This window comes from Rattus rattus, chromosome 4 (assembly GCF_011064425.1).
Source record: "Rattus rattus isolate New Zealand chromosome 4, Rrattus_CSIRO_v1, whole genome shotgun sequence".
Lineage (NCBI taxonomy): Eukaryota > Metazoa > Chordata > Mammalia > Rodentia > Muridae > Rattus > Rattus rattus.
The window spans coordinates 129819821-129847403 of record NC_046157.1 but is presented as its reverse complement, the minus strand read 5'-3'; the positions used below and the strand labels follow the sequence as shown (position 1 = coordinate 129847403).

Genomic DNA, 27583 nt, shown 5'->3' with positions numbered 1-27583 from the left:
TTGCAAGCAGTTTCACTAAATAAAGCACCATTAATATGAACATCACTGCAATGCTGACTGTTTTCCAAAGATCTATTTACTTCCAAATTAAAACAGCTTTTTCCAACCACAATTATTACAGCGCTGCTGCAAACAGTAGGACACACTTTTCTCTAGTCATCTCTGAGCACAGCCTCCATGACTCAGTTCCAAATTATGCAGGGCTGCCATGCCAGACAGAAAAAGTTAGCAAAGTTAAACTTTTATGCTCTACTTTACAAATAACACATTTGTTAGCCTAGGATAGTAAAAACATAGAGATTTGTCTACATAAAGATCAGAAAGCTAAAGCAGAAAACAGCCCCTGTGAGTCACCATAGTCCACTGACTAAAAGTCACAGTTTAAGGAAATTCTGTAGCCACCTAAGTACCTAAGAACAAGGCCCCACCGTTGGGGGCAATTTGGAAAACAGTGTCAAACTTGAAGGGTTATTGTCTGATGATTTTTCTAAACCAAATAGTAATCTCAGGAAACAAAGTACAGTTCAACAGAGTCTTTTCTTATGTGCTACAATGTAAATAATTTTTCAAAAACCAACACAATTTTTCATACGTTTAATGGGTCCAATAATTCCCTAATTATCATTGATAATCCACTTAGTTGCCAGCATCTCAGTTATAGGGTCTCCTCATGTGAACTCTGGGTGTCCCTCCTTGCAATATCCTTGTTTAACGCTCCTGAAAACATTTTCTCCAAGCTGTGCACTTTCTAAGAAAGCACCTTGGGGAAAATTGAAATAGTTGACACATGATGAACATAGGGCAGTTAGATAAAGTGGAATGGGAGGGGGGATAGGTGTTGAGCCAGAAAGATAAGCATTGTCCACATTAGGCTGTGCTCTGTGAGCCACAGAGAGGAATCTGCACTTTATTCCTAGGGCCATAAGATGTCATCAAAGAATTTTAAGCCATGTACTGATTTGATAAGGTTTGCCATTTTTCAAACAATAGCTCCCATTCTAGGGAATGTATTAAGAGAAAGAAGGTGGCTGGAAGCAAAATGGTCAGCCAGGAAGACACACTGTTGTGAGAGAAGCCACACATACTATAACCAGAACCAAAGTCAAATGAAAACTATCAAGAGAGACAGGACCCGCAGCAGCCTGGGCGTGACAGGCAGGAGAGAGGATTGCACAGGGTGAGCCACGGGCTGCCACGGTGCAGGGATGTGAGGCTACTGATGAGCCGGAAAACACTAAGCAGGGCTGGAGATACGACTCCACTTAGCATTCCCAGCACCATGCGGAGCAGCTCAGAGGAGCCTGCAGCTCCAGCTACAGGGGATCCAAGATCCTCTCCTGGCTTCAGTGGGCACTTACACAAGTGGCAACCACTTACACACGCACACGCGCGTGCGTGTGCGCACACACACACACACACACACACACATTTAAAGAATGAGTCATAAAAACACTGGATGAAGGAACACGTAAGAACTTGGAAATGCCCAGCAGTTATACAAAGCAGAGTCTATTCATGCAGTTGGTAAGCATTTTTAAGCATATACCTCGGTAGTCAGACGGCCACTTCTGCGACAGCCTCTGCATTCTGTTACTGCACACTTGCAATACATTTGATGCAGACTGTGTCTGCTTTACCCTTGACTCCCTAAGCCTGCAAAACAATCTTGTCACAAATATTATGAGCATCACTGAACAGACGAATGAGTAAATTAGTCAATGACAGTCACTTTGCCAAACGCACCACGGCATGCAAAAAAGGAATATTAGCACTGTCCAAATATCAGCAGAGCCAAATTTTAATGACCTTGGCTCCAAAAATAATATGGAGTATCTATTTAAAGATTTAACATAAAACACTGCAGAACAGGAGACAAGACCTACACATTTTCTTTCTCTGCCATATTCGTTAATATGTATAAACTCAGTTCTCAATATGTGGATGAGTCATATAATCTTACATAACTAAGAAATCCCTTTATAAATTATGACCTAAGGAGATACCATAGTGACAGGGTAGGGCACCGTGTAGGTGTGCGTGTTCACCTACACTGGCCTAAGTTATCACAGACCAGGCATCCTGAGAGCACTGAAGAGTAATCTGACTAAATATATGTCCTAAGTAGTTAAAGGGTAGTGGTTTCTGTGCATGGTGGCACATATCTATAATTCTAGGAGGCAGAGGCAGGGTGATCTTAGGTTGGAGGTCATCCTGATTGAATAACAAGATCCTCTCTCAAACGACAAAGAAAAAGAAATAGTGGTGAAAACCTGCATTGTGAGGAGGCCAAGTGATTAGATACAAGAAGGAAGTACTGGCTCAGGTTTCCAGAAAATCTATACAGACACAGTTATAAAAACTTTCGTCTAGTTGTAGGCACCTTATTGCTAGCCTGTAGGCAACTTTATTGGTAGTGGATAAATTGGTTGCAAAATCCTTTTTTTTTAAAGTGGAAGACAGATAGACATATGTACGTACACACACACACACACACACACACACATACATGTATATATACATATATGTATACATACATACATACGTGCATGCATGCATACAGAATTTGGGCAGAGGAATTTTTTGGGGTTTTGTTTTGGTTGTTTGCCTTTTTTTTTACACAGGTTCAGATTGCCTTCAAACTATCAATGTAGCCAAGCATAACCTTGAATTTCCAATTTGCTACCCTCCGTCTCCTGCGTGTTAAGATTGCATATGTAGCCTACCGCATCCTGTTAATGCAGTGCTTCAAACCCAGGGAAATCATTTTATCAACTAAGCTGCATTCTGGCCTCTGCGTACAATTTCTTATCAATGAACTTTATAGCAAATTTGCAGAGCAGGGATTAGATCCCCATCCTAGGGCTGGAGAGGCACTCAGCAGTTAAGAGCACTGGCTACTCTTGCAGAGGACCTAGGTTTGGTTCCCAGCACCACCATGGCAGCTCATAACCATCTGTAATTCCAGTTCTAGTGAAGCAGATAGTCTCTCTTCTGGCCTCTTTGGGGACCAGGCACACAAGGTACACTTACATAGCGTCCAGCAGAATACTCAATAAATAACTCTGGCTTTTTAAATACCCAACTTAGGACCCAGTAGGGTGGTACAGACCTGCAATCTCAACAGTCGGTAAACTGAGGCTGAGACCAGCCTGGTTATCCAGCAAGATACTATTGAAAGAAAGGGAGGGGGGGAGGGAGGGAGGGAGGCAAAAGGAAATAGAAATCCTATCTTACCCATGTAGCAACTGAGACTTGGGGAAAAAAAAACAAAGCACAGAACAGATAATAAGAAGCAAAGATGAGACTGAAAAATCTCAAATCAGATTTTCAAGTCTGTATCCGTTTACCTCTCCAAAAGATTCATCCACTCAAAGAATAAGGTCACACTAAGTACTGGGAACCTAACAGTGGTAGATTGTGTTGACAGGAGGAAGGGTCCTTTAGAGAGAGTGCAAGAAAATGATTTATCTCTGGTAGGGGTAAGTTGTTTTTGTCTGACTCTTAAAAGAGCTATAGAAGATGCATGAACAATCTGTCATCCCTTCCTTCACAGAATTGATGAAGTGAAACTGACAAAAAAAAAAAAAAGAGGGCACAGTAACTCCCTAATGTCTACCAGATAACTTATTATGCTCTTGTGAAAATCACAGTTGTAAGTAATGGGCTAAGAAGATGCTGTGTGTTCTATGAAAGGCTTATAGTCTGAAAGCTTCTAGGAACCGTAGTCCCAAGAGGCTAAATTTACTGCCGGGTGCTAGAATTGGCCCCTGTATCATTCAGCTGCAGCACAGTGTCTGTCTCTCGTTCATAGTACAATGGTGCTGACCAAAGTTATGAATGGTTTGCACAAGAACTTTAGCCAAAATTACAATTCTTTCCAGAGACTTTCCTCCAGGAAACTGGAAGCTGCCTTAGGAGCCAACGGTTTACAAAAAAGCAACAAAAACACTTTTATCTGTCTGGATCCTTTTCCACCTGCCGGCTTACCCCTCCCCCATCCACAGGAACTTGGTGAGTGGCAAACACCTAAGACAACAGCCCACAGGGAAGCTCCGTGGGCTTCAAGAAAGAGAGGAAAAATGAGAAAATAAAACAGACAGCATTTACCTTAGCCATATTATAACTCACAATAAAGTAATAGCTGCCCATTTATGCATCAGTCCTTATCTTTAAGAATTTATTTTAAACTTGCGCATTATTTATTTAAGGCCACCATATTTACAAAGCATTGCACCTTGTCCTTTGAAGACCACAAAACCAAATGGTTTGAGAAAGTTCTGGCATTTACTGGTTTCCATTTCTGTTTCAGGGAAACAGAATCTCAAATAAGCTGAGAGCTAGTGGGTGGCTCAGTGGGAAAGCACTTGCTGAGCATGCTCAGGACCCTGGGCTCAGTCCTTGCAGTAGACCAGCTAAAAACCTAAGCCAGACAGTCACATTCTGTAAATATGCACAAAGTATTCTAAGTTAAATCATTATAAATTGGGAGGAAAAAGGGAATCTGAAGTCATTAGCTAGCAAAGGCCTTTTGTTTGTTTAAAAAAGTAAAATTCATAGATGCAGTTGAATTCTAAGGTATAATCAGCTCAGCTAAGTTAATGAGGAGACTACTCCATTGGAAGATTTTAAAAAGTGCTTTTCTAAAGTTCCAATCAACTGGAAGCAAGAAAAGCATTATATTGTATACTGTTCATAAAAATGAAATTTTAGACAATAATCAAAGCTGAGCCCAGCATTGTGTCAAAGATTTATTTAAAGCTCCTTTGCCAAATTAATGGACTGATAATAAGTTTATTTTTTATTTATTTTTTATGTCTTGTAGGATGATGTCACACAGCTGAAGGCAGGCACAAGATAGAACGAGGCCTGTCATTGGACGAGAAGGAAGGATGGGCGAGAGAAAAGTTTGAGGGAAGAGGAGGAGACTGGAACGGAAGGAGACTGGAGAGGAAGCCGCCAAGAGAACATGGAGGCGGATGCTAAGATTCCTCTCTGTACCTTTACAGGTTGTTATGAATGTTCTTAAGGGATGGATGTGTACAGGGCTTTGTATGTCTAGGTGGGAAATTATATCTTATCAGTTGGATCAGGGGTTATTGTGTTGTGTGTTCTTTCTTGTAGCGAATTAAGTTTAAGAGAGTATGTGGCAGCTGGGACACTAAGCCGCCACGGAATTGAGATGTATGTTTCTGGCATGGTGGCAACCTGCTTTGGAAACTGGATGGGTAGAGAGATTGTTGCCACACTGAAAGAGTAGCCATCAGCAGTGTGATTGGGATAGAGCAAAGCGGGTGAGACGCTTTGCTGACTGAGATTAAGACATCTATCAGATATCTTGGGGCACTGTGGTGCCAGACCTAGTAGGGGTAAAGGACAGCATTTTATTTTTTATAATTTTACAACAACAATGTCTTTTTACATTTTCTTTTTTTATTGGTTATGTTATCCATTTACATTTCAAATGTCTCCCCTTTCCAGTTTCCCCTCAGAAAACTCCCCATTCTATCTCTCCTCCCCTTTGCCTCCATGAGGGGGTGCTCCTCCACCCACCCACCCACTCCTGCCTCACAGCTCTAACATCTCCTAACACTGGAGCATCAAGCCTCCGCAGGATGAAGCTCCTCCCTCCCATTGATGCCAGACAAGGCCATCCTCTGCTATGAATGTACCTGGAGTCCTGGATCCCTCCATGTGTACTCTTTGGTTGGTGGTTTAGTCTCTGGGAGCTCTGGGAGGTCTGGCTGTTTGATATTGCTGTTCTTCCTATGGAGTTCCAATCCCCTTCAGCTCCCTCAGTCCTTCTCCTAACTCTTCCACTGGGGTCCCCAGGCTGAGTCTGATGGTTGGCATCTGTATTGGTCAGGTGCTGGCAGACACGCTCAGGAGACAGCTATACCACGCTCCTGTTAGCAAGTGTTTCTTGGCATCAGCAATAATGTCAGGGTTTGGTGTCTGCAGATGGGATGGATCCCTATGTGGGGTGGTCTCTGACTGGCCTTTCCTTCAGTCTATGCTGCATTTTTGTCCCTACATTTCCTTTAGACAGGAACAATTCTGGGTTAAAATTTTTGAGATGGGTGGATGGCCCCATCCCTCAACTGGGGGCAGTGCCTATCTACTGGATAGGGTCTCTACAGTTTCTATATCCCCCTTGTTGGATATTTCTGCTAATGTCATCCCCGTTGAGTCCTAGGAACCTCTAGCTCCCCTGGCATCTGGAACTTTCTAGTACTTACCTCCAGTTCCCTAGCCCCCACTGCTACATATTTCTATTCAATTTCCTGACTCTGTACTTCTTCCCATACCTGATTCTCCCCCCCTTTTTCCCTCCCCCTCCTCTCTCCCTCCCAAGTCCCTTGTTCCCTCTACCTCCCATGATTATATTGTTCCCCCTTCCAAAGCTTCCACACTTTGGTCTTCCTTATTCTTAAGCTTCATATGGTCTATGAGTTGTGTCATGGGTACTCTGAGCTTTTGGGCTAATATCCACTTTTCAGTGAGTACATGCCATGTGTGTTCTTTTGTGACTGGGTTACCACACTCAGGATGATATTTTATAGTTCCATTTGTCTAAGAATTTCATGAAGTCATTGTTTTTAATAGCTGAGTAGCACTCTGTTATATAGATGTACCACATTTTCTGTATCCATTCTTCCTTTGAGGGACATCTGGGTTGTTTCCAGCTTCTGGCTACTAAAAATAAGGCTTCTATGAACATAGTAAAGGATATGTCCTTGTTATATGTTAGAGAATCTTTTGGATATATGCCTAGTAGTGGTATAGCTTGGTCTTCAGATAGAACTATTTCCAATTTTCTGAGGAACCACCAGACTGATTTCCAGAGTGGTTGTACCAGTTTGCAGTCCCACCAACAATGGAGGCGTGTTCCTCTTTCTCCACATCCTCACCAGAATCTGCTGTCACCTGAGTTTTTGGTTTTAGCCATTCTGATTGGTGTGAGGTGGAATCTCAGGGTCATTTTGATTTGCATTTCCCTGATGACTAAGGATATTGAACATTCCTTTAGGTACTTCTCAGCTATTTGAGATTCCTCTGTTTAGCTCTGTACCCCAATTTTTAAATAGGGTTATTTGGTTCTTTGGAGTCTAACTTCTTGAGTTCTTTGTATATATTGAATATCAGCCCTCTATGGGATGTAGAATTGGTAAAGATCTTTTCCCAATCTGTTGGTTGCCATTTTGTCCTACTGACAGTGAGTGTCCTTTGCCTTACAGAAGCCTTGCAATTTTTTAAGGTCCCATTTGTCAATTGATAATCTTAGAGCCTGAGTCATTGGTGTTCTGTTCAAGAAATTTTACCCTGTGCCAATGTGTTCCAGGCTCTTTCCCACCTTCTCTTCTATTAGATTCAGTGTATCTGGTTTTATGTGGAGGTCCTTGATCCACTTTGGACTTGAGCTTTGTAAAAGAAGATAAGAATGGATCAATTTGCATTCTTCTACATACTGACCACCAGTTGAATTAATACTATTTGTTGAAAATGCTGTCTTTTGTCGACTGGATGATTTTGGCTTCTTTGTCAAAGATCAAGCGACCATAAGTGTGTGGGCTTATTTCTGGGTCTTCAATTCTATTCCATTAAGCTACCTGTCTGTCTCTGAACCAATACCATGCAGTTTTTATCACTTTTGCTCTGTAGTACAGCTTGAGGTCAGAGATGGTGATTCACCCAGAATTTCTGTTATTCTTAAGATTAGATTTCAATATGCTGCGTTTTTTTGTTATTCCTGATGAATTTAAGAATTGCTCTTTCTATCTCTGAAATATTGAGTTGGAATTTTGATGGGGATTGCATTGAATCTGTAGATTGCTTTTGGTAAGGTGGCCATTTTTACTGTTAATCCTGCCAATCCATAAGCATGGGAAATCTTTCCATCTTTTAAGGTCTTCTTTGATTTCTTTCTTCAGAGACTTGAAGTTCTTGTCATACAGATCTTTCACTTGCTTGGTTAGAGTCACACCAAGATATTCTATATTATTTCTGACAATTGTGAATGATGGTGTTTCCATAATTTCTTTCTCAGTCCCTTTATCCTTTGAGTAGAGAAAGGCTATGGATTTCTTTTTTAATTAATTTTATATCCAGCCACTTTGCTGAAGTTGTTTGTCAGCTGTAGGAGTTCTCTGGTGGAATTTTGGGGGTCGCTTATGTATACTATCATATCATCTGCAACTGATAAATTTAATGGACTGATAATACACTCTAGGATTTAATTGACTCTAGGATTTAAGAGAATTGAAAATACTTTTGAACTAACCTGAACAAACTCTAGTAAAACCATACAACTGTTTCTCAAGAAGGAACTAGTTGGTACACAGGATGTTTTAAAATGGAAATGAAAAGTTAACTTATGACTGCAGTGGGTTTTGTTTTACAATGCTCTAAGGATGATACAGAAGCATCAGTGTGACTAATACCTACAATCCCAAAATCCATAAACTGACAATAAGGTTCCTCTCATACCAGAAAGGTGACCAAACAACCCTGTCAGGTTATAACCTACCAGGCCAATCATGTGTTGCTCTGTGTCTTTTCAAAACCCTCAATCAAAATCCCAAGAATTATTTCTTTTTGTTTCTTGACTCCTTCTATGTCTGAAAAAGCCCTGTATTTATTTAGTATTTGATGACTAAATTGTAACCATGTAGCAAAGCCTGCTATCTGGACCCCTTATTCAATGCCTTCAACAGCCCTGGAAGGGAGGTTCTACTACAAAGACAAAGCTGAAAGTGATAGATAATAAACACCACAGTCAGCATCACATGGCTGGTGACGTCAGCATGCAGTCCTGTTGCCCAGCTGTGGCCTTTAATGGCAGTGTGTGTCACCTCTTGAACCTAATATCGAATTTTAGGGACTTCTACTTATCCCTAGTGCATCTTACATTGTTCGTAGGGTTAAGAGAATTCTTCTTTTCTCAACTATTTCTTTAACAACTACATCCCAAGAATCAATGTCCTTAGTGGTGACTCACAGCACTGGATATGGAACCTGAAGAGGCCATCTCCTGTAGCCAAGCAGGAACCCCAGTGGAGTGATAGGAATACCAACCTACCCACAAAACTTTCAACCCAAAGTTTATCCTGTCCACAAGAAATGCCAGGATGGGATGGAGCAGAGACTGAGGGAACAGTCAATCAATAACCAGCCCAATTTGAGTCCCATCCCATGGGCAAGCACCAATCTCTGACACTGTTAATAATATTCTGATAGGCTTGCAGACAGAAATCTAGCATAGCTGTCCTCTGAGAGGCTCCATTCTGCAGCTGACTTTAACAGATACAGACACTCACAGCCAACATTGGATAGAGCTTTGGGGTTCTTGTACTAAAACAGGAGGAAGGATTGCAACATCTAAGAGGATAGGAACTCTACAAGAAAACCAACAGAGTGAAGTAACCTGGACCCTTGAGGTCTGTGAGAGACTGGACCATCAACCAAAGCACATACATGGACTGGACCTAGGCCTTCCCAGCCATATGTAGCATATATGCAGCTTGGTCTTCATGTGGGTCTCAAACAGCTGGAGTGTGGGGGTAGTGGGCTATTCCAAAAGCTGTTGCCTGTCTGTAGGATATGATCTTCTAGTTAGGCTGCCTTGCCTAGCTTTGGTGGGAGAAGATGCGCCCAGCCTCATAGAGACTTGATGATGTGTGAGGGTAGGCAGAGTACCCAGGGGAGGCCCCACCTGCTCAAAGGAGAAGGGGAAGAGGGATGAGGGAAGAATCGTGAAGGGGTGACCACAAGGGGGACAGTGATGTAAAGTAAATAAGGAAGGAAAAAATAAAATTAAAACAAATTTAGAATTTTTTTAATAAATAAATTGAAAAAGTAGCACAATGGGCTAATATATTAAATGGAATCCGACTGTCAGATCAAGCAAGCCTTTGGTCAGTTATCAAATCTTTTCAAATTCAAAAGTGTTGGTTCTTGAATACGAAACACATGTCTGTTAAACATCTGTCAATGGAACAGTAACTTTCCGCAAAAGAAAATGCTCTGGATACAGAATGGACAGAAAGGAAGAGGGGATGCAGAACAGATGGCGGACCACAGCAGCTCCAGTAACAATGACTGAACATGGAACAGACAAATCAGAACAAGCCTCTAAATCAGGGCCCGACTCTGGGAATATACCGTAAGCCGGCTCTTAATCAACTAGGTGGATCTATGAAGCAAGGTGAGAACAGTAAGAAATTTATAAGCTATGCACTCAAAGTGCTTAAATGGTGACTAGAACGTGGGAAACAATAATGTCAACGGTTATCTCTGTGGTCGAAGTGTGAGAGAAGACACCCACGTAATTCCCTTCAAATACGTCAAGAGCTGTAATGTGAAATTTCAACTTACTCTTTATGCTTCCTTAAGATGGCAATGAAACTGTCTAGGAAATGTGCCCAGTTTGGGCTCCACATAAGAAAATTTCCAGGCAACAAAAGTGGCATGAAGAAGGTTAGCTTACTCAGGGGAGAGGGAGCTCCTGGGGAAGGGAGCTCAATCTCATGCATTGCGGGGGATCCCGGAACACCTACAGAAGTCTGCCCTGAGGTGATGACTGTAGACGGCCTCCAGGGGCTGGGAGTCACCTCTGACTTCTTTCACGAAGTACTTGGCACAAGTACTCAAGACATCCTATGTGTTGTCATCTGGGGTATCTATTTAATTCACCAATTATATACATTTGCAGTCCATATCTATATCACAAAATTTTGAAATAAGACCTAGCAGCACATAAGTCCCATTTTATTATCCATTGACAATAAAGAACTTAAATCAGTTTGGCTTTCTCCAAACACTTCCCAAAGTTCAGAAAGAAGAAAGAATCAGAAGAAAGTTCAGAAGAAAGAATCCAGTAAAAAAAAAAAAGTCTTTGTTTTTATATATAAAAAATATATGATATCTAGATCTAGAGATTTTTAAATTATGTTCCAGCGTTTTGTCTCAGTTAATACCACTCACTAAGCCCTCAACACATAAACAAAACAAAGCATATAAAGAAATGTCAGTGGAGAAAGGGCTTCACATAAATGAAAACTTAACTCTCCGTGATGTAAGCTTAATGCAGATCCTGCTTTTACAGCAGTAGCACTGAGGGGACTGGGCTTTGTTTTTGTTTAGTATCTTGAATTGCCAAATAGACTGGAAACCCAGTATATTACCAATACACTCGATGGTACTCAATAACTCTAGAAATGTGAGAAAACGGATGTACACAGTTGTAAGTCACCAAGGTTGCAGTGTTTTGTTACAGATGCAATAGGAAACCAACTTTACATTTCTTTTTTTTTCTTTTCTTTTTTTTAATTAGATATATTTTTTTACTTACATTTCAAATAGTATTCCCTTTCCCAGTTTCCTGTCCATAAGAAAAGACCTCCCCCATACGGGTATTCCTCCCATCCACCCCTTTTATTGCCTTCCCCGACATTCCCTGCACTGGGGGCCCAACCTTGGTAGGACCAAGGGCTTCCCCTTCCACTGCTGCCCCAACAAGGCTATTCTCTGCTACATATGCAGTTGGAGCCCAGGGTCAGTCCATGTGTACTCTTTTGGTAGTGGTTTAGTTGGTGGGAGCTCTGGTTGGTTGGCATTGTTGTTTTTATGGGTTTGCAAGCTCCTTCAACTCTTTCAATCCTTCCTCTAGTTCCCCCCAAGGGGGTCCTGTTCTCAGTTCAGTCTTTACATTTCTAACACATGAGTTTTTCCCTAATCCTCATCTGTGTATGATGGAGCAGGTCCTCAGTCCCTCTGGTGATTTCTATATCCCTGTGAATTCCAACTTAAGTAACACATAGACCCCGGGCTAACCAGGGATAGTGGCTAATGTAAAAACAATGAAGTTGAACGAACCAGATATATTAAAAACCTTTAATTTTGTGGGTTTGCTGTTTGTTTGATTTTGATTTTTAGGATATCATGGCCAAAAGTATTGCAAGATAGATTTCCTTAAGTAAAAAAAAAAATCTGGTTTTTCCCTAATTCCCTACCATTATTATTTAATAGCCATCAGACCTGGAACAAATTTCATGACTTGTCAGAACCTTGGCTTCCACATCTGTGAGGTGGAAATGACAGTTGCATCTTGCCAGACCCTTGTGAGAACTGGGATGACATAGAAGCTGGACAATGTTAGTGTCCATTATTCTTCTATAATATGAAATGCTTGAAATAAACCTCTACCATCTATCCATCATATCACATATGATTATAATTCGATTGTTTAATTGTCACAAATAATCTAAATCAATGTCTCTTTGCAAGAATAAAGGGGGTAGAAGATACTCACACTTAGTTCAAGGTCTTCTTGTGGAGGTTGGTTATAGTGGCTGATGCAAAGAACAAGCCTACTCTGCCCACTTCTCCTTTTCTCTTCCTCCTGCACTTCCCTTTTAGGATTGTGCTGGGGGTGAGGGGAATGGGGGGGGTTGGAAAAGTTCAGGTCATCTCAGAGGATGCAGCACATAGGGACGTTTCAGGACCCACTGGGTTTCCTTCCTCTGCTGTTCATATTAACCTGGAAGTACTGCTTGGGCTCCCTTTGTAAGGCAGACATCTAACGTTCTCTGTAGGGCTGTCTGTTCTCCAGCACCCTCTTCTCTGTATATTAACCATCCTGGTGTTAGAGATGTCCTGTGGATCTTGTTTTTCTTCTACCACTCTTCATTAGCCCCTGCCATGTGACCTAACTAACTAGAGTTCTGTTGCTGTGATAAACACCGTGACCCAGGCAACTTATAGACAGAAGGGTTTATTTGGGCTTGCAGTTGCAGAGAGGTAAGAGTCCATTACCATCATAGCAGGGCAACATAACATCAGGCAGGCATGGTAACTGGAGTAGCAAGAGAAGAGCTCATATCTTAAACAGTAAACAGGGAGCAGAAAATGCACTGCGAATGGCACATGGCTTCTAAAAGCTAAAAGCCCACCCCAGTGATCTACTCCTCCCAGCAAAGCCACACTTCTTAAACCTATCCAAAATAGCTCAACCCAGCTAGTGGCTAACTGTTCACTGGCAACGATGGAGAACATCTCATTCAAACTACCATGCCTTATTCATACAAGACTTCCTTTACCTCAGATGAGGCAATGAGAGGCCTGGACATGTTCTCCTGTCCCCTTTCTCAATATCTGGACTCAAGGACTCTGACAATCATTCAGTCACTCAGAGTAGTAACTCAGAGGAGAGGTGAACATCAGTCTCGGCTTAGAGGGGAACTTGGTGGAGGGGTGGACCGTTGGAAGTCCACAACCATTACCACATCTTACACTCAAAAACCACCATTGTAGATCAAGCGATCAAGCTACAATCCCATCACTCAGGAAGCTGAGGTTGCCTTAGTCCATCGTAAGAGTAATCTAAAAATGTTTGTACACGTGTGTGTGTGTGTGTGTGTGTGTGTGTGTCCGTTTATCTACATATTTTATGGTGTGTACACATGAGTGCATGCTTATATGTGTGCACATGTATGTGGAGGTCAGAGATTGAGTTCAGGTGTCTTTATCATTCTTCATCTTATATTTTGACACAAAGTCTCTCACTGAACCGGAAGCGCATCAATTTGCTAAGGTTGGCTGGCCAATGAGCCTTTCTACTTGCCTCCACTGCATGTTCCCAGGAGTGGGATTATAGACAGGTTCCATCACACTTTAGAATCTCTCTAAAGCAGGCTGGCCTTGAACTCAGAGCTCCACCTTCTTCTGCCTGCCCAGTGCTAGGATTAAAGGCCTATACCACCATGCATGGCTAATGTTTTCTTTTTTAATGGGGTTACTTACTTGGGTAAAACAAAGCAAACAATCTTTGAGTCCTTTCTCTTCCTGCCTTGTACAGTAAGAGAAAGAAATAAATTCTCTTTGGGGGCCATGCTTTCCTTCTAAGACCTTCTCTCTCCCTGTTCTCCTTTTAGCCTGAAGGAAAGACCAACTGACCACAGAAGTAATTGTGCAGGCTACGATGCAACCACAGGAACAATGGTGCAGGCTACGATGGGTGACAGGCTAACACAGCATTTCATGCCTCTCAAACCCCTTTATCTAAACGGCAGGGGCTAACTCCTGTACCTATTACACCAAGTTGTATGATGAGCTGTTTGCCAAAACCCAATCCTCTGTACTGATTAAACCGCCATCCTGAGGGGGCAAGCATGAAGACTCACTTTGGCATTTCCTAGGCCTGGGGCTAAAAACAGGGGAGTAGACAAAGCTTCTTACTGATACCAAGTGTCCCTACCAACACTCAGTCTCACCCCACCCCCAGAGATCTCTAAACTCATGCAGCCTTGTATCTAACCATTGCTGTTAAATGTGTTAGTGCGATGGTCAGTGAGATAGCCCAGCAGGTAGAAGCGTTTGCCATTCGGGACGAAGGATTTGAATTCAATTCACAGAACCCACAGTAAAAAGAGAAAAGTTGTCCTCTGGTGTCTGTACATGCACTATGGCTGCGCACATACACACACACACACACACACACACAAAATCAAAGTAAGACATTTAAAGATAAAATAAATGTGTTAAAAAGAGATTAAAATGTACTACAAAGAATCAAAAGTTATCAAAATCTGTAACATTAATTTTCCAAATTTCCAGTTCTGCACAATGAACCCAGTAAAGAAACCCTTGGTGAGCCTTTTCCTCAGTTCCATTTGACCCACTTGCCGCTAACACGTCTGGTCCTTCACTCTCCTCTTACCGTCCTCAGCCACTGGTAAAGCTTAACTGCGGTGGTGTGAGGTGACTTCTCCCTGCTGTGTGACTTCCTACTGTTCATCTAGTTATGTTCCTAGTGAATGTGCCTTTCAATGCGGTCAAGAGACTGCAAGGCCAGCTTGGTCTACACAGCAAGTTCCAGGATAGCCAGGGCTACACAGTGAGACGCTGTCTCAAACAAAACACAAAAGGCTGCCAGTGGCTGATCTCTAATGTCTCTAGGAAACACTGATGCACTTACTGCAAGACCAGCTTGACCCCACACTAACAGCATGTCAGAACATGTCAGTTTAAAATATGTTTGTAAGTTTCAGACGTTTGATAGAAACCTTCTCAGCAAAATAAAAATCTTAATCCACTTTGAGAGAATGTAACCAAATACGTTACCTCTTTTCAACAATCCAATATAACTGCAGATAGATAACTACACAAGAGAACTGACTAGCTTTTGACAAGTGCACAGTCTCCCAGTGATGGGAACAAACCTCTAGGTACCGTTTGCTCCCAGTGCTGTGTGTCTGCATAGCAGAGCAATTACCTTTAACACAGTAAAGTAGACACAAGGGCAGTTATAACATAATCTTATGTCCGGCCTTCCTACCCCATGACTTCAGAATTTCTCTACCAAAACAAAAAGCATTAAGTGATCAGACAGCCTTTAGTTTAATAAATTCATCAAATATTCACTAAGTTCCTCCAGTGTGAGAGGTACTATACCTTCCCCAGAGATAACAGGAGGAAATCCCAATTATACAACATCATATTCATTTATCAAGAAAATGGCAGTTTCTATCGATTGGGAACTCAGACACTCCTTGCTGATTTATCGATGGAAGACAAAAGTATCAAACTATAAAATACCATATCAGTTTGGAATGATTAATAGTCTGTCTTTAGCATGTATAATTTATTCTAAAGATGTATCATAAACCACTGCTTAATGCTAACTTTTGTCAAGAAGCAAAAATATACTAACAGGGGGCCCAGTCTTCTCAAGGAAAAGAATGGAACACAAAATTAGTGTAAAATCATCAACTTTTCATGTGAAAAGCTGTAAGATTGAGGGGGAGAAATATGTTCAAATAATTCCAAAGAGAATTCCCCAACGCTGATGACGGAATGTTTTCTTCTTGATTTGTCAGCTGAACTTACTGTGCAAGGGTACGAGTTTTTAAACCCTGCTCTTTCGTGCAGTAAGAATCAATCAGTAGTATTTAGGGGAACACAGAGCATAAAGAGTTGAAGCAGTCAGGAGTGTGCACACACCATTAGTCCCAGCCCATTAGAAGCAGAGGCAGATGGGTCTCTGCAAACATTTGAACTCTTTATCTGGCTCTGCATTTGTTAGTCATGTGAGACCTTGGAAAAGTCATTTAACATCTCATCTGCAAACTGATATTTACACTGATGTTATCTAAATTATTTAATATACATTAAGTGTTCAAAATGATGCCAGACTCAAAGAACAAATAAGTATTTTCTATTATTATAGAAAAAAATTCTCAGTAGGATAACTTATTCAAGATAATACTGTATTTTGTCAATTATATTAAAAAGAAAAATTTAAAAATATCCAATAGAAAAGAAAAATTAAACCATTTAATTGTTGATAAAATTTCTAAATATGTACTATTTAATTATGGTACAGAATCGATAACTCCAAAATGTCTTAAAACTGGGCTTTGACGAAGCTAAAAATTATTTTGTATCTTGTATGAAAACCTCTAGGGTAGCAAAAGGTTCCATTCCCTTACAGCAGGTCCCCTATCTCCTTTTCCAAAATGTACTCATGATCAATAAGTAGGAAACTGTAAGTTTAATGATGCCGATTGGACTGTACTTTATGAGGTAACATCTCCAGTGAGAGAGACACCGTAGCCCACATATAGTATCAACCCAACACTCAAGATAGACTGGAATGGAGGACAAGTCATTCTTCTGACATTAATGCCCTTGGCTGGAGCCTGGTCCTGCCCAGTTCTGAGCCCTGGAAACCATGGCCCCTTCTGGCCTCAGGGTGTACCTGAATATCATACTCATCTCCAGCCCTCAGGCTAAAGAGTGTGTGGGCTTTAACCACATAGGCTCTTCACCTGCTTTGGTCTAAAATCATCTAGGCTTAGAAAAAACTGCTCACTACAAGGTTGGGTCCAGTTCCACAATATAATGTTGGTCCCAGCTACGCATAGTATTCTTTTGTCTCTTTTTATATTATTTGTGTGTTTATCTATCTCCCTTGGCATTATATAGAGACATGCTTTGAATTTGAACATCTCTATCTAGGTTCCAAACTCTCACGACATCACAATCTTATCCCCTCTAACCAGAATCTTACACCACGTGAACAACATAGGCTTGCTATTTGTACATACTTTCTGATTTTATACCACGTGAACAACACAAGCTTGCTAACTTGTACATACTTTCTGGGCTTAGTCAGTGCTTCATCCAGAATTAGCATATTTTAAAAGGCTCTTGAGAAAGGTCAAAATAAAAGAATGAGCAAAACAGATGTTATCTCCCAAAGGTATTTTGAACTTTTAATACAAAGTTTTACAGTTAAGGACAAACATAATCTCTTTGCTTATAATAGCTACACCCTAAGGCTGTAACATAGTTCAATGGCTGAGATCCTGAGCCCCATCCTTGATACTACAACAGAAAGAAAAGAAATACTACATACTTCCATAATTTATAAATACAAAAACACTGAAAAACTAAATGCACTTACCAAACAGTTTAGTTTTTATGTTTGGGGTGAATTGAATTGTTTCCAAAATTGTTCTTCCCGAGTGAGAATAATGTGTAACTTCCTAGATTGAGAAAATACATAACTTCCTAGAGTGAGACTGATGATGTAACTTCCTAGAGTGATAATGTTGATGTAACTTCCTAGTAACTTCCTAGAGTGAGAATGATGATGTAACTTCCTAGAGAATGATGATGTAACTTCCTAGAGTGAGACTGATGATGTAACTTCCTAGAGTGAGACTGATGATGTAACTTCCTAGTGAGACTGATGATGTAACTTCCTAGAGTGAGACTGATGGTGTAACTTCCCTAGAGTGAGACTGATGGTGTAACTTCCTAGAGTGAGACTGATGGTGTAACTTCCTAGAGTGAGACTGATGATGTAACTTCCTAGAGTGAGACTGATGGTGTAACTTCCTAGAGTGAGAATGATAATATAAATTATAGCTCTTTTCTACTCACATATGTAATCCTGCTTTTCTCAAAATAATATTAAACTAATAACAAATTTGGTGAGTTAAAATGATACTATTCAAAATAAAACAGATAATACCTCTCCTAAACATATCGACACAAGACATTACAAATAAAACTGCAAACAATCCCAATGTTAAACCTAAGAAACAATTTCAATACTTTGTCATACTAGAATCTTGCTTATTGCCATCGGTGTTTGATAAAATACAATACCCAGACCAATACTTAAACAGTGCAAAAATATTAAATAGAAGTTGACCTTCTGTCATTATTATTGTTATTATTAGCATAATATAATCACTAATTATAATAAACTCTGATGTATTCCCTTGTGAGAACAGGAATATAAAGATGAACTGGGAAACAGAGGTGAATAAATTAAATGAAACTCCAAACCAACCTTGTGATTAAAACACTTGTCGAAACATAATATTTTGCTGACAGATTTTACTATAAAAAGATTTATTTATTTATTACCATAGATTTATACTGAAAGTCCAATTCAATAACTCTCTCCTCTTCCTAGAACCAGTGGTTCATTCAGTAGTGATATCACAAAGGAAGGCTCAAGAAACATGGTACCCCTGGACCTCTATCCATTTAAATATAGATAGTTTTTAAATATACAATGTTATGGCTGGCAATTTGGACATTAGGCTTGAATATAGAATTATTTTACTATTCACTATTAGTAATGCTGAACAGAGATGCTGAGAAGGTCCTTCGGTTCCTTGAGCTCTCCCCTGGCCACTCGTTGCCTGACCAGTTGCTCTAGCATTACCCAAAAGCACTTTCAATGGGTTGTTTGTTCAGTAGTACCAAGCTATGTGGGCTGTCTCCTGATGTTTCTTCATAATGCTCTGCTGTGCCTGAGGTGTTATTTGGCAATAAATGTTCAATTGACATTTTACTGTGCGACATTTAATTGGCTGTTTGCTTCATTGTAAAAGGGAATACTTGGGACAACTATTCAGAGGTAATCACAATGTGTGGTTAACCCCTCAGTGGCTATGTAAGTGAATTATACTCTTTAAACCTTTACCAAAAGGAAACGCAAATCTATAAATTCTAAGAATTATAGCAAACACTGATTAACAGGCACTTCTAAAGCCTTTCATCAAAATGTAACAAGGTATTTACCCAAGGTTTTATTCCTCATTTCTCCCAAGAGGTGCTATTAAAAGACACACTAGAAAAGCACTGAAATAAGAAACTCCTTCTAAGGTGAACTGTGATTATTCCTCTATGACAATTTCAGAGAAACTAGGCTTTCTGACCAAGGTTGTTGGGATAGTAGGACAAACCCACCAAGAGGTTCGGTGCTACACATATAGCTGGCTCATGCTTCAGAGGGCAGAGGGAGAACCCCATCTGAGGCTGCAGATGCCACAGCGTGCTAACAGCTATCCCCATAGCAAAAGCTGGTCCAATGAATGTCAGGTTCTCTCTTTAAAATCATGACATCAGTTTGTTATTTAAGGTTTTTAACACATATCAGTTGTCTTAGTTAGGGTTACTATTACTGTGATAAAACACCATGACCAAAGCAAGTTGGGGAAGAGTTTATTCATGTTACGCTACCACATCACTGTTTATCACTGAAGGAAGTCAGAATAGGAACTCAAACAGGGCAGGAACCTGGGAGCAGGCACTGATGCAGAGGACATGGAGGGGTGCTGCTTATTGGTTTTCTCCCCATGGCTTGCTTAGCCTGCTGTCTTATAGAACTCAAGACCACCAGACCAGGGATGGCACTACCCACAATGGTCTGGGCCTTCTGCCATAAAGCAATCACTAATTTAAAAGATGCTTTATAGCTCCTTCTTAGGGTGTCATTTTCTCCATCTATTATCCTTTGCAGCGCTGGATTTGTGGAAAGGTATTGTGTAAATTTGGTTTTGTCATGGAATATCTTGGTTTCTCCATCTATGGTAATTGAGAGTTTTGCTGGATGTAGTAGCCTGGGCTGGCATTTGTGTTCTCTTATGGTCAGACATCTTCCCAGTATCTTCTAACTTTCATAGTCTCTAGTGAGAAGTCTGGTGTAATTTTTATAGCTCTGCCTTTATATGTCACTTGACCTTTTTCCCTTACTGCTTTTAATATTCTTTCTTTGTTTTGTGCATTTGGTGTTTTGACTGTTATGTGACAGGAGGAATTTCTTTTCTGGTCCAATCTATTTGTAGTTCTGTAGGTTTCTTGTATGTTTATTGGCATCTCTTTCTTTAAGTTAGGGAAGTTTTCTTCTATAATTTTGTTGAAGATATTTAATGGCCCTTTAAGTTGGGAGTCTTCTCTTCTCTACTTATTATCTTTTTTTTTTTTTTTGGGGGGGGGGGCTGAGGACCGAACCCAGGGCCTTGCGCTTACCTACCAAGCGCTCTACCACTGAGCTAAATCCCCAACCCCAATATACTTATTATCCTTAATAGACTTTGGTCTTCTCTCTGTGTCCTGAATTTCCTGGATGTTTTGGATTAGGACCCTTTTGCATTTTGCATTTTCTTTGACTATTGTGTCAATGTTTTCTATGGTATCTTCTGCCCCTGAGATTCTCTCTTCCATCTTTTGTATTCTATTGGTGATGCTTGCGTCTATGACTCCTGACCTCTTTCCTAGGTTTTCTATCTCCAGGGTTGTCTCCCTTTGTTATTTCCTTATTGTTTCTGTTTCCATTTTTATATCCTGGATGGTTTTGTTCAATTCCTTCACCTGTTTGGTTGTGTTTTCCTGTAATTCTTTAAGGCATTTTTGTGTTTCTACTTTAAGTGTTTCTACTTGTTTACCTGTGTTGTCCTGTGTTTCTTTAAGGTAGTTATTTATGTCCTTCTTAAAGTCCTCTATCATCATCATGGGATGTGATTTTAAATCCGAATCTTGCTTTTCTGGTGTGTTGGGGTATCAAGGACTTGCTGTACAGGGAGAACTGATGCCAAGTAGTCTTGGTTTCTGTTGCTTGGTTCTTGAGCTTGCCTCTCACCATCTGGATATCTCTGGTGTTAGTTGGTCTTGCTGTCTCTGACTGGAGCCTGTCCCTCCTGTGGACCTGTGAGCCTGTGATCTTAGGTGTGAGAGCACTTCTGGGAGACCAGCTTCCTCCAGGCGGGATTTAGGTCTGAAGGGCTATGGGACAGTCCCGGCTCTGGGAGCAGATGGACACCAGAGGGCAGAGTAGCATTTTCTCAATTGAGGCCCCCTCCTTCCAGATAACTCTAACCTGTGTCAAGACAGCACATAGTATAGGACCAAAAGTCTACATGCTGATTAATTCCCAGGGCACTCTACAAAAGCATTTATAACTCCGGCATGTCTAAAAATTATAAGTAGTTTTTGATCATATTTAATTTCACATTACAACTGTTCATAAAACTGTGTTCAGAATTCCAATTGAAATCCTCTTTACCTCACTCCCCTATAATAAAAATATGCATCCAGTGTACCAGGTATCTGGTCCCTCTGTATATCAATTTAAAGAAAATACAATTCTTCTCAAAACTCTGTTGTCTTTAGGGACACAGGAAAGAAAGTGGCCTAATGTAAAACAGGTATGAGCTTCAAAACTGACACCGTGAAGAGGCATGTGTTCCATGCATGCTCCTTAGCCAGTACACACCAGCCAAACTGCTTTTCCACACACTACATGGGCCTACGAAAGGGGCCACAGGCTCCAGAGGGGCTGTTGATCCCCTCTGGGGCCATGGAGCTCTAGATGTTCTAAGCTGGGGTGGAAGGTAGAGAAGAACAATTCACCTCACAAGCCCAAGGCTCAGATGCTTCAGGCACTCAGCTTGTTTCTAGCCTAGAAAGTGTTGAGTTATGAACTTTCTGCGTCTGAGGAAATGCACGATAACACAGTTCCAGGTATTAAGTAAACATGGCTGTGAATCCCGACTCTGCCTTGAATCACGTCTCTCTGTACCTCCCTTACACCAGAACACTCACCGTGAGGATATGAAATGTATGAAAGCTCGTTTAGTATTTAACTGTGGTAGGCAGCATGTAATGTAAATTCCATCCCCTTTGCCTCTCTGCTGAGTCAGAACTTGGTCATGAGTCAAGTGGTACCCAAGGTGCATCTTTGAGGTTGCAGCTCACAACACCAGACCAGGTTATGATTGGTCTTGATAGCAGCTTAATGAGGCACGGAAAACAGCCATTCCTTTAGATGCTCTGCAGGATGTCTCAGATCCTCTCTCCAGTACCTAGCTTCACCCCACATACCAGGCAGTGCAGTCAATGTGGTATTGATTACACTTCCTTGCCTAGTTATATAGACTTAGTTGGAATAAAAGAAAACGGACAAAAGTAGAAACGAAAATGAACTGCTTTCAAAATAGTTATGCATCTCATTTCCCACTATCTAATATAAAGAATAAGCTACACTGTTTCCTATTTCTACAATATTATAAATATAGAGTTATTGGCCTTAATTTTAAATAAAAGATATTTTAAATATTAGAATATTGGCATCAAATACTAGATAAGCAATCTAATTTATTAGAAATGTATTCAAATATAAAATAGTACATTAATATTTGATGCCTTAATATTAGCATTCTCCTAACTTTTCATCTTAAATCATGTATCAAGGATGTCTTAGGGTTTTATTGCTGTGAAGAGACACCAGTACCAAAGCAATTCTTATAAAGGCAAACATTTAATTGGAACTAAAGGTAGCCAGGACACTGGATTTTTACACTGGGCATAGTTTGAGCATAGGAGAGCTCAAAGCCAGCCCCCCACAGTGCCACACTTCTGCCAACAAGGCCACTCCTACTTCAGCAAGGCTACACTTCCTAATAGCACTATTCCCTTTAGGCCAAGCACTCTATGAGGGCCATACCTAGTCAGACCACCACAAAGAAGAAATTAAGATGGATTCAATGAATATAACAGTGTATGTACACACACACACACACACACACACACACACACACACACACCAAAACATGAAGTACTTATCAATGGCAATTCTGTAAAAAATAATCATACAAGAAAAAAGTAAATGGATTACAGAGAATCTAGCTAAATTCTCATAATATTAAAAAGAAACACCTAAATATAAGGAAGATAACCACATTGACATTAAGAAGGCTTGTGAAGCTGGGCACAGATAAACAGTATAATTGTTTCATTCAGTGCAGAAGGAAATTGTTTTCTCGGCTGTACACATGTTTTCAAATTAGGAAGGGCAAATTAACTGAAAATATCCCTTTAATTAACATACAAGGAAGACTGGTTTCTGGTAGGGTAAAGGAATGAATTTTTAATGTAATATTCATGCTAATAGAGAATTCACATTAAAATAATTAAAAACCAGCAATCTAAGTCAACTTGAAAAGAATTTAATATTTGACAAATCGCTGGGATGGTAGAAATACATGTATATGCACATATGTATATATATATGCAAACCCAGAGATCCACCTGCCTCCCGAGTGCAACACCACCCAGCTTAATATATTTTGATATAAAAGAAATTTCTTTCTTACATATGTGTTTCAAAACCAAATGAAAAGAATCCCTAACAACGTAAGTACTGTCACCCCTCAGTACAGCACAGACGCATCTACTACATGCGTTTTGGTTGAAATATAAAATCTTCCAAAAAGAAAAAACCTCATGTACTGAAAGTTCGGTCCTGAGTCTGATGTTCAGAGGTGCCACCGGAAAGATAATTGGATCACAAGGGCTGAGATCTAACCAGTAGATTTGTCTGTCGTGAGGGATCATGATGGGATTGTTGGGACAAAGTGTTAAGTAGGATCTGAGGCCCGCTTGCAGGAAGAAAGTCACTAGGGACATGCCCTTGAAATGTAAGCCTTGTCCTTAGTTCCTCCTCCCTCTGCTTCCTGGCCACCATCAAGTGACCTGCTATCTTCCTCTCTGTCCCTTTGCCATGGTGTGTATGAACTCACTAGAGGCCCAGAAAAGCAGCGGTGATGATGGATGGGCTGAAATCTCTGAAACCATGAACCACAATAAATCTCCCCTCCTCTGATGTATTCAACTACAATGACATAAAGTGACTATGCCTTTTTAGAAATTCTCATCTTTGCTGCATTACAGTAACCACGTCATGTGGCAGGAGACTCAAGATGTAAATGAAAATGTTCCTGACTGCTCCCGGGAAGAATAGAAGAAAGCCCACCTGCCTCTCACCACCACAGAAGTAGTAAAGGCCTCTGTAAGCCACTGCCGCCCACCAGTGACCAGACCATCCCTGCAGCTTAATGTGCTCAGCACGAGGACCTCAGTCAATCCTCTGGGCTTCGAAAATGTTTGATGCAAATTTGAACATATGAAGCCAATAAAACTCTAGCCAGCTTCCATTGCACATGTTAAGGGCCTCAACAGTTAGCCACAGATACATAGGCACAGACACATAGGCCTACAAATGCATGGAGTAGTTTCGAAAGATGCATAAGAAAACGTTAATAGCCATGGGATAGACTATGTGAGGAGGACGGAGTGTGGAGAAGCAAAAAGTCTTACTCTCATTTGATTTCATTTAATTGTTTTAAATCATTGTACATTCTTCAAATAAACCTAATTTAAAATAGCTCATCTAATTTTGCAGTATCTTTAACTTTATATACCATTTATTTAATTTCCATTAAATAGAGAAAATGTAATACTCTGCTGTCTTCCCTTCTGTCACAAAAACAAACTTCAAAGCGAAAGAGGCACTATTACGTGACAATGACCCTTATGAAAATACGAACCACAGGACAATCGGATAAAGTAGGGTGGGCTTATCCATTTTGAGACCAGGTATGTTCGGGAGGCTGGGTTTGAAATGAGGACCCTCCTGTGTCAGCTTCTTGAGTGTTGAGTCCCAAGCTTCCATTTGGGCACAGCCCTTGGATTTCAGAGCTGTCGTAGCACCTGGAGCACAGAGCAACTTCAGAGAGGTAAACTCACTACAAGATTCCGCACAGTCCTTAGCCCTCGTGACTTGGATTTTCCACACTATTACAAAGAGCCGCCACTGTTATCGTCGTGTACTTCAAACTACCTTACAATGACGATGTGTAATCCAAATGTATCTGTTTCTTAAATGTGATATTTTGTGACGCAATATGATTTCTGACTTGTGGTATTAAAAGAGGGCCACGTCTCTTATCTAAATTCACATTCAGAATATAATTCTCTTTGCATGTTATGGAAAAGTATAGATAAGCAAACAAACTACTACGAGTTATTTTAGATGATCATCCACTTTTAACATAAAAGTGTCCCTGTAGCTTTTAAACTTCCATGTGTCCGTGTTGGAGGAAAAAACATAGATAGTGCTTAGAGATAGGTGGATGTGGGCACAAACATTGGTGCTGGTAGCTTAGGAAAGAAGATACGCATTACACTTACACGGTGGTCGCTTGGTTTAAACCTAAGCAAGCTTTCTGAATGTGTGAGCCTACCCGGTAAGTCAGTAGGTTGAATGGTAGGCGCCTCCCAGACCTTTGACTGTCGCCTCTGGTGTATTGTGTGTAACTCTTAAGGGTGTACATCCACATTGACTGCTTTACCAGGATCAACTTTAATCTCACATGTACGTAGTATTCGCAGGGATCTATGCTAAGAGACCCTATTCCAGAGCTAACACCAGGGCTCTTACCTGAAAAAAATTACTCCAAAGTCATACACCCAAAAGATGAACTTTCGAACATGGGAAACAAGTTCAAAGTGGAAGACAGAAATAAATAAAAATAGGGCGAAGAAAGGTTTACAATTCCTTGGCAGATGGATAAAGGCAAATCCTCTGGGGATGCTAGGGGAGTCTGGGAACGTTTTCCCGGATGTGTGTTTTCTGCAGCTCAAAACCTCTGAGCTCTTCCTTCATCCCTTCTATGCTGTATGCTGCAGCATCCGCTGCAAACTCTGCCTGCCTATCTGCAAAGTTCAGGATTTCAGAACCATTTGTGTCTGGGGAGATTTCCCACACACACTTAAGTAGGCTGTGCATTGCCATTGCTATTCGGGAAAGCTAGCCCTCCGCTGGAAAATGCACAGCCAGCCCGCAAGTCTGCGTTTATCCCAAGTCCTCCCTCCCTCCTCCCATCTATGGGTTAGTGAGGCTTGCTGCGAAAATGAGGAAAAGCATCCATCAAACCGCAGAAGCGCAGAGCGCAGAGAGGAACTTTTCCTCCACTGACTGAGGGGAAGTCACTTCTGCTTCTCAAGGCCAGCAGCTGACTCTGGGAACCTCCGGACTAGGCAGGAAGGTTTGGCTATGAAGGTGGTGTAAGAAAACAATGCCTAGCCTGCGACGCCAGGGGCAACGAACATCCTGCCCGGGGTTGGGGAGGGGGGTGTCCCCTACCCACCCGACACCCATTCCCAGGCTCCGGGCCGCTGTGGCTCCGCTTACCTTGATGATGCTGCTGCGCCGGGGGGTCGCTCGTGCCGCCTCCAGGAGGCCGGCCTCGCTATCCGCGGGGACCCCCGCATTGCCCGGCAGCGCAACCCCGCTGCGACGGTCCCTCATCCGGCCCCCCGAGGCCTCGGGTGCAGCGTCCCCGGAGGCAGCATCGGCGCCGGCTCGAGGGTCGTCTTCGCCCCCGGCAACCTCGAGAGGCGCCGGAGCCTCCCTGCTAGCCGCGCCCTCAGCCATGGCCAAGCACGTTCTAGGCTCTCGGCGAGACAGCACGACCGCCAGCGGCGTCCAGGCCGGAGTAAGGGTGCGCTCAGGCACCAGAAGGAAACGCCGCTAGACTTTGTTTCAGCGCGCGACGGCCGCTGCAGCGGCGGCCGCAACTTTGTAGAGAGGAGACATCGCTCGGGCAGAGGCGTCCTCGGGCTGTGGTCCAGGAGGTCAGCGGGCCGGCGCGGACCGGCGGCGGGGGCGGGGAGAAGATGTGAGCGGGAGGGAGAAGCAGGCGAAAAGCAGCGGGAGGTACCGGGGACGGGAGGCGAGCGCCGGCTCTGCGCAGACAAAAGACAGCGGGCGCCGGAGCCCGGAGCCTCCGAAGCCTGGACGCGCGCGGCCCGAGCGGCGACTGCGGACCGGCCACCAGCCACCTGCCCGCCGACCGCGGAGCGGCGGCCTCAGGAAGTGCGGCGGCGGCTGCCTCCACTCCGCTGGCCTGTGACAGGGAGGGAAGACTTGTTTTGACAGCCCGTGGGGATTGGCAGGCGCCCCGGCCTCTCAGGAGCCGAGGCTCGCCGGGGGGGTTCGGCCCGACCAATCCTTACCGCGGAGGGGTGTGCCCGAGCGCGAAGAATGGAATGTGTTCTGTTGCTCGGAGCCTGCCCAGCCCCGCTGGCCCGGGTACTAGGCGAGGATGCGCGCGCCAGTGTGCGCACCCGCAGGCACTCGGAGTACATTTTAGGAAGTTTAAAGAGGCGAAAACAAGCTGAAGGTGCAAGAAATGAAACGGGGGAGGGGTGGGATGCGGGCGTCAGGGAGACGCCGGAAGAAACACTACCTGCAAAACAGCAAATCTGGAAGAAAGAGGGTGTTGAGCGAGAAGGTCAGAGCATTTGGGGTGATAGTGACACTTGGCACAGTCAAGGGTTAATCACAGACTCTTCTGCCAATCCTTAGAAGTGAAGTCCACGCACTAGGACCCTGGAGTTCCACAATTTGCCTCGGGTTCTACGAGCGGATTCTACATTCACTCAG

The 27583-nt window shown here is 42.1% G+C and overlaps 1 protein-coding gene across 2 annotated transcripts in view; it reads right to left on the bottom strand.

The window, feature by feature from the left end:
* The window catches only part of Plcl1 (phospholipase C like 1 (inactive)), a 333393-nt gene extending 306362 nt beyond the window's left edge, over positions 1-27031 (bottom strand). Inside the window, exon 1 of one of the 2 annotated variants that reach the window (XM_032901120.1) lies at positions 26330-27031. In XM_032901120.1, coding sequence (XP_032757011.1) covers positions 26330-26572 — 243 coding nt within the window. In that variant the 5' untranslated portion in view covers positions 26573-27031. The remainder of the gene's footprint in view (positions 1-26329) is intronic. The other variant, XM_032901121.1, reaches the window with a different exon arrangement.
* Between the last annotated feature and the right edge of the window lie 552 nt (positions 27032-27583).